Consider the following 10,220-nt stretch of genomic DNA (forward strand, 5'->3'; position numbering starts at 1 on the left):
ACCTTTGTAGTGATAGAAAACAGCACCAGCAGGTTGGGTCGCAGTTTTAGATGTGGAAATCAGGGGCGTCTCGCTGTCATTGAGCGGCTGTGACTGCTCTCCGACGACAGAGGATGAGCTTTGGTGTGTGGTGTGCGTGTGTGTGTGTGGGGGGGGGGAAACGCTTCACCAACTGCGCTCGCCTCTGTGTGCTCACATCAGCGCGGCGGCAGCGGCAGCATCTCCGTGTGTCCGCTGAGAGAGGAAAAGTGCCCTCGCTGATGTAGCGGTGCCGTGTTGCGCTGGGCAGGGCTGATCACGTGAGTGGCTGGTGTATTAATAAAGCCAGGTGAACTGCAGACAACCAGCCCCTTATGCCAGGCGCACGCAGCGGGAGCTTCGATGATGTTGCGCTTTGAGGGAGGAGTTGCCGTGGTTACACAGCAAAGGCTGGATTTACACTTTTTTTTTTTTTTTTTTTCCATCCCGATGATGACGAGCTGGGGACACTGCTTCAGCTCATTTGCTGGTTTACGAGCACGTCTAGGGTCATTTCAAGGTTATACTCATTCACACCGAACAACACTTAAATTCGCATCATCAAATCGCTCCGCAGTCCAAGCACTAAAAGGTCACGCACTTTCAGACCGCGTAGTTCCATCGCCATAAACCCCTCCTAGACCACTTAACATTAATCGACAGTCCAATCCTGTAGGACAGAACCACACATGCAATCTGTACACACTGTGACAAACTATGTGTGACACTAATGGCCTCGTGCTGTATAATAAATCATGATTCACTGACCTCATTGATTGGCCCCTCTCTGTCCTCTTCCACCAACTGGAGCTGTCATTGTTACCTAACAGGAAGCACAATCACCCTATGGGTTATAGCTCTAATAATCAAACTGACAGAAATTCACAGTCTTGATTGTCTCTTTCACTGTGATAAGAAACTTTCGTAAAGTCAACAAAAGATGAACAATGCAACTGCTGCTGACACAGTTGGTGGTGACTGCAGTGGCTGTCTCCAAAACAATAAAGTATTATAATTATACTAAAAAAGTCTGCCTCATACTCATTGTGCCAACAAGCAGAGCGTTTGCTATAGTCAGACAAATTAGTGCAATTGTCTCACTGTTTTCTAGCTCTCATATGATTCCACATTCCTGTGCAGAGAATATTAATGTGTGCTGCGAGCAGGATAATGACCTGAATATGAACCCAAGTCTACAAATTACAGCTGCCAATATGTTTGCCTGTATCAACTGACATGCCAGTCTGTCAGCTCTTTCCCCCCGACAATAGTGCGCCAGTCCAAGCCATGGGTTAAGGCTGGATCTGGCTCTGTTTCCAGCTTAAAAGTGATGACTATTGACAGGTCATGCGTGCCACAGGAAAGAGAGGGGATTTGGAAGACTCACTGTGGCCTGTTGTGTTGATTTGTCTGAAATCGGTCCTGGGACAAAACAACAGAAATTTCCATGCCCCACCCCCCTCCCGCCAGGCGTGCTAAATCCAAGCCTTTGTGCCCCACATAGTTGTATGGATTTGTCAGCATTGGGGCAGGGGTGGCGGTGGGTACAGGGTTGATGATAACCAAGCAAGTTTGTTCTGGTGAAGAGGGATCAGCTAGGCCAGAGTGAGTTGAAGCAGAATCTTCCAACAAAATATTGCTGTAGGAAGTGGTGAAAGTGCAAAACCACATGTGTTTTATAAATGACTTGCGTGGATTAACCTAAAGAGGCTTGGGGAAGACCGCCTGCCGTTCAAAAATGTGTCAATCTAAACAATTTGCAACCGAATGGAAAGATGCGTATAGTGGAATTAACCAGAAATGTGAGCGAACAGTATAAACTTGTTGCAGTTTTAGTGGGCTGGTAAGCGCCTCTCTCGAGTCCTGTGAGGTGTTCCATCCTGGGTGGTGTTTGTCAATCTAGATGAGGCGGAAAACAGAAAATGTCGTGTTGAACGGGAGGATATTTGAGCACAAACTGTAGGTGCGAATGAGAGGTGAAAGTTGTTCATCAAATCCAGTGAAACGTGTGAAAGTGGAGTCTTGTTTTGCTGGATGGTGTGAATAAACACGGAACTGGAGATGCATCACATCACTCCAGCATCCAATATCACAGTGAAAACCTGACAGAAAATCATGCTTTGGGGACAAGTTTCCTCAGGTTTGCTTTCCACAGTGCGTTGCTCCTCAAGCGCCTTTCATAACAAAAAATATACATGCCTTTCAGTCATGTGACTTTTGTTGTTATGGTGGCCATTTTGAATACCGAAGTAGAATTATGCAGTACTACGACACGTAACATTATATCTACTCAGGATATAAAAGAAAGACAACTGATTGATTGTGACATCTTTATGTAGTCGTAATCATCGCTCAAGAAGATAACAGTGAGTCAGTGTTTAAGGCGTTAGCATGCTACCGGTTAGCATTTAGCTCCATCAGTGCAGCTCTGACCTCTCCAAGAGAAAGACCTGAACCACACTCCAAACACCTAGCCTTGGATACAACATGTGACAGTGGTCAGAGTTGAGCTGTTACTGTAGTATTTCTGGTAAGTGTTGAGCCATTGACAGTTGGTTGACAGTTGCTAACCGGTAGCATGCTAACATCTTGAGCAGCTTAAACACTGACTCAGACTCTGTTGACATGACAAACTGTAAACATCACAGAGAGAGGTTTTCTGTTTCCTCTTTGATGGGTTAAATTAGTCTAAGGAGTGAAGCAGATCTTTAGTAAATCCGGCTATAGCTCGACAGACAGAGCTGCTACGTCTGTGCCACATTTGCTGGTTATATCACATAAATATACATCTCTAGGGCCGTGTTTAACTGTTATCTTCTTGAGCAATGATTAAGATTATACAAAAATGCCACTTTAATTTTCACCCTGAGTAGAGATTTTGTTTCATGTTGTAGTACTGCATGATGCTACTTCGGTATTCAAAATGGCCAGCGGAACTATGCGTGATGTCATTGGAAACGCATGTATACAGACAAAAACTTAATAATATAACATATAGACCTTGTATACAACCTGCTAGCTAGTTTAGGGCTCTGCCAAATGTATTAGGAAAGCAATCTCAAATTCTTCACGTTCTTTAACAGACCTTTAACAGCCCAATGCAACCATGTAACTTTATATATGAAATCAATGTCCTGCTATAACAATGAGTCTCGAGGCCTTCTCATTTACTTCACATTGTACTTGTGTGACACATTTCTCTCTTGAATGATTGGCGGAGGTCTAATCGATCTTCTTTTCTTGGCGCGACCATACACCGGTTAACCATTACAGGCCAGTGTGAGGGAAGGTCAAAAAAGACAAGGAAATGGGCTTGTATTGATCTGTCGCGTTCATCCCTCATTTCACACCGGGTACTCTGCATGCCTTTTTTAAACATTCAGGTGAAAAATAATAACACTCTTCCTTGGAATCTAATTTGTGGTTGACTTAATGGGACAGCTTGACGAACAGGAAACCGAAGAGTGGAATGTTGCTTTTGCAGTGGAGCAAAGTCTACACGACGTCACTGTATTCTAAACATAATCCAATGCCTGTTTCACTGAACTGAACCGTCTGAAAATCGTGTTTTTCGGCAGGACAAGGCAGTCAAAACAGCAATGGAAAAGGGGTTTGTAAAGGGGGGGGGGGAGTTGAAAAATTGTTCATGCTGTGATGTCATACGAACGGCGAAAGCAGAGCCGTAATCCTATTTTAATCGCTGTGGATTTATTAAACAGGAGCAGCAGGTTTAAATCTCAGCAGATTACACATAAGGTCCAAGGAGATGTGGACAGGGGGTTGAAAGGGACTTACATAATCATGTCACTTAAGGTGATATGGGTCATCTTTGACTGGACACAGTGTTGGATGGATTTAAAATATGTTTCCGGCCACAGTGTAAGCAGTGCGATACGTCACAGCATGCGCCCCGTTTGGGTTCTGTCCATTTCCTTAATATACCGCAGTTCCGGCTCCAATGGCTCCATTTGCAAGACAGCAATGTTACTTCCTGGTACCCAGACTGATGACTGCAAACAAAGAACATGAACATAGCTGAGGTGCAGAGATTGTAAACTCCCTGGCACATCAACAAACTGTTGCCCGACCATAGTTTATTGCGATGGTGCGCTACTGTTGCGAACTCGTAGAATAATTTGACAAGAACTACAAGACAAAGAAACAGCAGATGTCTGAAAAAGGATTTTGTGTCACAACAGGTTAACCTTGGCAAGTGACACATCTGGACTTAATCAAACTCATCCGTTACCAGAGCATGCTCCAGGCTCTAAAGGTCACCGTCTAACACAAAAGATTGACTGGGGAGAGGCCCAAAGTGAGACAGATTTGAAACATTTCAGTGTAAAAATACACCATGTATAAAAATAGATGAGTGCAAAACACAATATTACACTGTACACAGTCTTGTGTTGCCACTGAACTTTGCCTTCACCAAATTGGTCTGCCAAGCTCACCATCTGTTGGCTGAGTCTGGCAAATACCCGCTTGTGACACAGTGCCTCTTTGAACAGGAGCCATTTTGTGCTGTTCCTCACAGCATTTACCACTTGGATCATTTTTGATTTCGTGCACATGGCTGTTTATGCTCAGTGTTCAGTATACCATATCGGAAATATGGCATGCCAAAAGCAGAGCAAAGCAAACTGGGAGTATTAGTTATTAGAAATCAAAATCTGTAGTAAAATTATGTGGACATTATTGTGTGATATCCATATACCGTGCACAAATTCATATTCACAAAAACTGAAATGTATCTGCAAACCTTGGGAGTCTTTGAGTAGGCCTACTCAGATGTCAGAGTTGAAATGCCATCAGTGCTTGGGGATGGGGTATAATGTCATATCTGACAGGGAGTCGTTCTTATGTTGCTGTTAACCAAACGGTGCTTGAAGGGGATGGGGAGAAGTTTATATGAAATCAAAGAAATCTCTCTCATGAAAGTCTTAAGGGTCTTTTGATGTCACAGTTGAAATACCATCAGTGACAGGCCGACCTGGGTTGTGCAATGATTAGCCAGGAACCCAAGGAGATATCACTACTTAAACAAAGAAAAAATATTAAACTACTCAAAGATGATTATTACTAGAGCAGCCTCTACTTCAGCCAGACAATGCAATGCTGCCACCTACAGGATATCTACGCATAGAGTTCTTTCGACGGTGAAATTTAGTATTTAGTATTTAGTTAAGCTATTATTAATTAGCATACCTGTCACTCGAATTAAATATTCCATATATATTCTGATGGTAATGTTAGGTTTATTTGGCAAGATAAAAAAAGAAAAAAAGAAAAAAAAACAACAACCATAAAATACGCACAAAACACACCAGTTGGAACAAAAACAATACGTTGATAACGAAAAACGTGAGGACTTTGTTGTTTTTTATTGTTTATTTCCCAAGAAAACCTGAAAGCATATAGCTATATTATCTTATGATTTTTAAACACGATGTTTTTTTTTTTTAGAGAGATTGTTTTGTATTTGCTTACCTTACCAATGATTTCTAAGTTGAAATTGTAATATAATGGAAATACCAACAGGGGGCAGACTCGCGGGAGAAGGCTTAAATAATTTTTCCCTGGCCTTCTTTCTTCCTCTTCCGGTCGCGGCTATAGCAGGTATGGCGACGCTTCTGTTACTCTGGCATAAGACTACTTGAAATCCAAAGTAATCTCCAGGTGGAGACAATAAATGTGGATAATATTCATAGCCGATTAAGATAATAAACCTATACGGGTCGATCCCCCCGATAATTGTGGTTCTACTCTGCCCGTAAGACGTGATATTTTGGCGATGTTGAGGGGCTTATAATGGCCGCTTGATGCGCTCCCACCATGTATGACTGTAATAGGGAGATAATGCACACATTTTCGGTTACTGTTTGTATTAGCAGCTCCATCGTAAAACGTTTAGCTTTCGCATCTTGGCTGGTTCCCTCTCAATAACATCAGTTGTGTGTTTTTGTAGCTTCAAGATGGTGCAGCGCCTGACGTATCGTCGTAGGTTGTCCTACAACACAGCCTCCAACAAAACCAGACTGTAAGTACTCAGAAGCACATGTGTTTTATTATCACAATCAGGACTTATTTTAAAACATCCGTGTCCCACTTTATAGGTCTCGGACCCCTGGTAACCGTATTGTCTACCTGTACACAAAAAAGGTCGGCAAAGCCCCGAAGTCCGCATGTGGCATCTGCCCAGGAAGACTGCGTGGAGTAAGTCCTCTCGATTATTTACAGGAGTCTAAAAGCTGTTGCATCTCTGGGAAAATGTTGCATTCATTGGGTGGCAGTTATCAAGAATTGGGGGAGGCTGTAATGCCTTCTAATGGTCATGAGAGCTCTTTTGATCCGCTGGAAAGATGAAGCTAAGACGTGCTAGCTTCATCTAAGATGATGACTTCATCTTGGCTTCATCTTAGTTTGCTTGATGGAGGCCTGATTTGTCCCCCTTCGTGGATGGTGACCAAAACTCTCAGCATTCAGACCAAAAACGACGGATGGAGGCTTTTTTTTTTCTGAAAGGGATGGGCATTTTTTATATATTTTTGGAGAACTTTTAACAAGTGTGCTTTGGTATCAAAATAATCTAGAGAGGCCTGAGCAGATGTTAAAAGGCTAGATTTTGCCGTTGGTCTGGTGTGGCCTATACAACCCATGTTCTATCAAATGGATTACTTTAAACAAAGTAGGAAATTCTAAAATGTATATAAGGCTGTGAAAAATGAAAAGGCTGTATGACCTTTGGCTACTAATGCTTGTACAAAGTGCTGCACTCTTGCATCTGTAAATGTAAACAAACTGCGTTGGTAGCATCTACAGATGGCTCATCAGCAGAGGTGGATAAAGATGCCGAAATATTTAAGAGCAAATAATTCTGCTCAAGTAGAAGGGAAACTTGAAGACTCAAATAGTCACTCTACTCAAATTACTTGGTGGATTTGCTACTGGAGTACTGTGTATATACAAACTGGGAATAATAAAAGTAATGGTTTCATGTAGTGACTATTTGAGCTCAAGTCTAATTTGTTGAAATCAAATGAATATACAAAACCTTTCAGTTTAGATTAATTAAACTTTGATTCATTTGTATATGTCGTGAAGCTTTTGTCATAGAATCACTCGGTAGAAAAAGTAACCAAATGTTGAACTCGCATAAGAGTGTTTCCTTGAATTACGGTAACGCAAGTAAAAGTACTCCAAGTAAACTGTAATCCAAGAAGTAATGTCAAATTGTTTCTCAAGCACTGTACATGTAATTAAGTACTACCCACCTTTGGTCACTAGTAATTAACTATCACGTCATTCAAAAGTTTTTTAAAAGGGACATTGTGTTAATTTATTCTACAATTATTGTAGCATTCTAATGGCTTTTAAAAATAAAGCTCTTTGGTTGTACTGAGGTTGCATTATAAAAATAGCCTCTTGGATGAAATTAAACAAATGGCTTGGCTGTGATGAGGCATTTAATCATTGCTTACTTAAATTCATGGCTTCGACAGTAGAACTAATATAACATTTCTGATAAACATCATTTGCCAGAAGATTTGTTTAGTCATGACAATGCTTTTCTTTCAGCAAAACCACAGGCAAAGAAGGGGATCTTTCCGAATATGTAATAAAATGTCCTTTGTTTTCAGATCCGTGCCGTCAGACCACAGGTTCTCATGAGGCTCTCCAAAACAAAGAAGCACGTCAGCAGAGCTTATGGAGGCTCAATGTGCGCAAAGTGTGTGCGAGACAGGTAAGCAGCCATGTGAAAGTTTTGCTCGTCATTATTTCACTGAAGTGCATTTTAAAATGATAAACTAAAACTTTTTTTCTTTTTCATTTGAAGGATCAAGCGTGCTTTTCTGATTGAGGAGCAGAAGATCGTCGTCAAGGTGCTGAAGGCCCAGGCACAAAGCCAGAAAAAGTGAAATGTGTTTGTACAATGAAAATAAAATCCACCAAACAAATGCTACTTGTGTCATAGTTTGTCCAAATGGTTCATTACACTGCAGCTAATTTTGTATGATGAGTTATATTCTCTGTATTTTCAAGGTTATAAAATTGTATGTGGTATGGCTTCGGGATCCACCATTGCCAGAGGATGAATACACATAATCGTATGAAATATTGTATTTTCTACTCAAGTTTTTATTGAACAAGCTATAGATTATGAACCCAATAACATTGATTTAACAGACTCCGATAGTGTTTCCATGCAGTTCCAGATGGGAATTTCAGTTTTTTACATTTCCTGAAATAGGCACGCAAGTCCTGACCCACTTCAGAATCACTGATATTAATGTCATAGTTACTTTCACATATCCAAGCTCGACGTTTTTTCATGAATAGCTGAGCCTCACATAAATGCTGCCACCTCTTGACTGCTCGTGCAAAGTGCTATTCAGTGACTGTAATTAGTGATTAAAATTGGTGAACATTATCCATTTGATAGAATACGGAAACAACGCAAATAAAAACAAAACAAAATAACCGCTCATGTTTGTATATTGATTTTATATCATATTTACACGAACGTAAATCATGTTTTACGCATTGACGTCAGACGTAGTCGCCGCTTCGTGTGCTTCCGGGACACGTCTCCATCCAGTTGCAGGAACCGTGCATCTGGGACATTGGTCTGGGAATATAAACCATGGAGACTCTGTACAGTGTACCGTTTACAGTGCTGGAATGTCCAAACGTAAAGCTGAAGAAACCCTCTTGGCTGCATATGCCGTCTGCCATGACCGTCTATGCGGTGGTCATTGTGTCCTACTTTCTGATCACTGGAGGTAAATAATGCTATGCTAACCAATCTGCAATGAACATATCTAAAAACATATAGCTACTTAAAGTATGTTCACTGTGCTGTCTTTTTGTTTTGTTTTTTGAAATTCATGTTCAAAATGCGTTGTTTATACTGTCAGTAGCTTTTCCTAAAATACAGAAAGCTAAAGAGCTAGTTGATAGCCCATCAGTCAAGCGCATTATAATACTGCTTTCTTACATACTTTAGCACCACAGGATTTCCCATGGTGATCTAAGGTAGAGTAATTTCATCTCCACATTTATAAAGATGTGTCAAATACCCCTTGTTTTGTAGGAATTATCTACGACGTTATTGTTGAGCCTCCAAGTGTGGGTTCAATGACTGATGAACATGGACATCAGCGCCCAGTTGCCTTTTTGGCCTACAGGTATTACCCACACGATCCCCCTGACTGTGCACTTGAAATGTTGTGATTATTTAACATGTTATGATTATTTAATATTTAACATGTCACTTGATTTTCAGGGTGAACGGGCAATACATTATGGAAGGGCTGGCCTCCAGCTTCCTCTTCACAATGGGAGGTCTCGGCTTCATAATCCTGGACAGATCAAATGCCCCCAACATTCCCAAACTCAACCGATTTCTGTTACTGTTTATCGGCTTTGTGAGTGTGCTCCTAAGCTTCTTCATGGCCAGAGTGTTTATGCGCATGAAGCTGCCGTAAGTTATTTTGTTTGTCCTTATTTCGATTCATATTATTATTAGTTAATATTGAAACCCAAAGCATTACTCAAAACCCACCTACTGGCTTTTTTTGATTCACCAGTACAATGTTAAGTGTCTTTGAGTGTTCAAAAAAAGCGCTATACAAGTCTGATTAATATTATCATTAAAAGCTGTGTTTCTTTTTCTTCCAGAGGATACCTGATGGGATAAAGTTGCACACTGCCACCCGTTGAAGCCATCCAAGGATTGATCATGAAATGAAAATGAACTGCAGTCTGTAGATTTGGAGACAAAGGCACTGATATTGTAAACAATACTTGTGTTCATATTGATCATAGACAAAAGGGTCAATACTGTAAAAACTGAACTATTTGGCCCCATCTGTGTCTTATTGAAAGCCAGTCTACACATCATTTGTATAGCATTATTTGTAATGCTTCGAATTAATACACTTTTGTATGAGATAAATTAAATCTTGTTTTCAGATGTTGTTGCTGTTCTTGTTTTAGACAGACCTTTACAGTGGAAACAAGTATTAAGTGCAATGCAAGAATCCTCCAATAGGTGGCGTTCTAAGCTTTTTTTAGACAGCAAACAATGAAATGTATGTTACATCAGTTTAATACATGTTTTTAAAACAGCTCTAGTTCAAAAAGCATTTTGCATTTAGTGCAATGTATTCATATTAATACAATTAAAAATATTCACATTT

The 10,220-nt window shown here is 40.7% G+C and overlaps 3 protein-coding genes across 10 annotated transcripts in view; 2 read left to right on the forward strand and 1 right to left on the reverse strand.

The window, feature by feature from the left end:
- Positions 1-403, reverse strand: part of LOC306980858 (solute carrier family 24 member 2) — a 32,955-nt gene extending 32,552 nt beyond the window's left edge. For 6 of the 8 annotated variants that reach the window (XM_079580378.1, XM_079580377.1, XM_079580376.1 and 3 more), the window contains exon 1: positions 3-403. The gene's annotated coding sequence lies outside the window, so the exon portion shown is untranslated. The remainder of the gene's footprint in view (positions 1-2) is intronic. The other 2 variants (XM_079580374.1, XM_079580370.1) reach the window with 1 other exon arrangement.
- A 5,499-nt stretch (positions 404-5,902) lies between these two features.
- Positions 5,903-7,976, forward strand: rpl34 (ribosomal protein L34). The gene is made up of 4 exons (XM_079580206.1): positions 5,903-6,058; positions 6,135-6,234; positions 7,659-7,762; positions 7,856-7,976. Exons 1-4 carry the CDS (start codon positions 5,994-5,996, stop codon positions 7,935-7,937), a joined length of 351 nt encoding a protein of 116 aa, XP_079436332.1. The 5' UTR covers positions 5,903-5,993; the 3' UTR covers positions 7,938-7,976.
- A 610-nt stretch (positions 7,977-8,586) lies between these two features.
- Positions 8,587-9,984, forward strand: ostc (oligosaccharyltransferase complex subunit). The gene is made up of 4 exons (XM_079580234.1): positions 8,587-8,801; positions 9,113-9,206; positions 9,305-9,502; positions 9,700-9,984. Exons 1-4 carry the CDS (start codon positions 8,663-8,665, stop codon positions 9,716-9,718), a joined length of 450 nt encoding a protein of 149 aa, XP_079436360.1. The 5' UTR covers positions 8,587-8,662; the 3' UTR covers positions 9,719-9,984.
- Positions 9,985-10,220: the final 236 nt, after the last annotated feature.

The sequence above is a fragment of the Gobius niger genome (genome assembly GCF_951799975.1).
Source record: "Gobius niger genome assembly, chromosome: 21".
Taxonomy (NCBI): Eukaryota; Metazoa; Chordata; class Actinopteri; order Gobiiformes; family Gobiidae; genus Gobius; species Gobius niger.

Bases quoted from the DNA above. Each gene is read 5' to 3' on its own strand.
- rpl34 (XM_079580206.1), top strand. From the start codon at position 5,994: ATGGTGCAGCGCCTGACGTATCGTCGTAGGTTGTCCTACAACACAGCC. The intron at 6,059-6,134 runs GTAAGTACTCAG...CCCACTTTATAG, and splicing joins GCCTCCAACAAAACCAGACT to GTCTCGGACCCCTGGTAACC. The intron at 6,235-7,658 runs GTAAGTCCTCTC...CTTTGTTTTCAG, and splicing joins GCCCAGGAAGACTGCGTGGA to ATCCGTGCCGTCAGACCACA.
- ostc (XM_079580234.1), top strand. From the start codon at position 8,663: ATGGAGACTCTGTACAGTGTACCGTTTACAGTGCTGGAATGTCCAAAC. The intron at 8,802-9,112 runs GTAAATAATGCT...CTTGTTTTGTAG, and splicing joins CTACTTTCTGATCACTGGAG to GAATTATCTACGACGTTATT. The intron at 9,207-9,304 runs GTATTACCCACA...CTTGATTTTCAG, and splicing joins GTTGCCTTTTTGGCCTACAG to GGTGAACGGGCAATACATTA.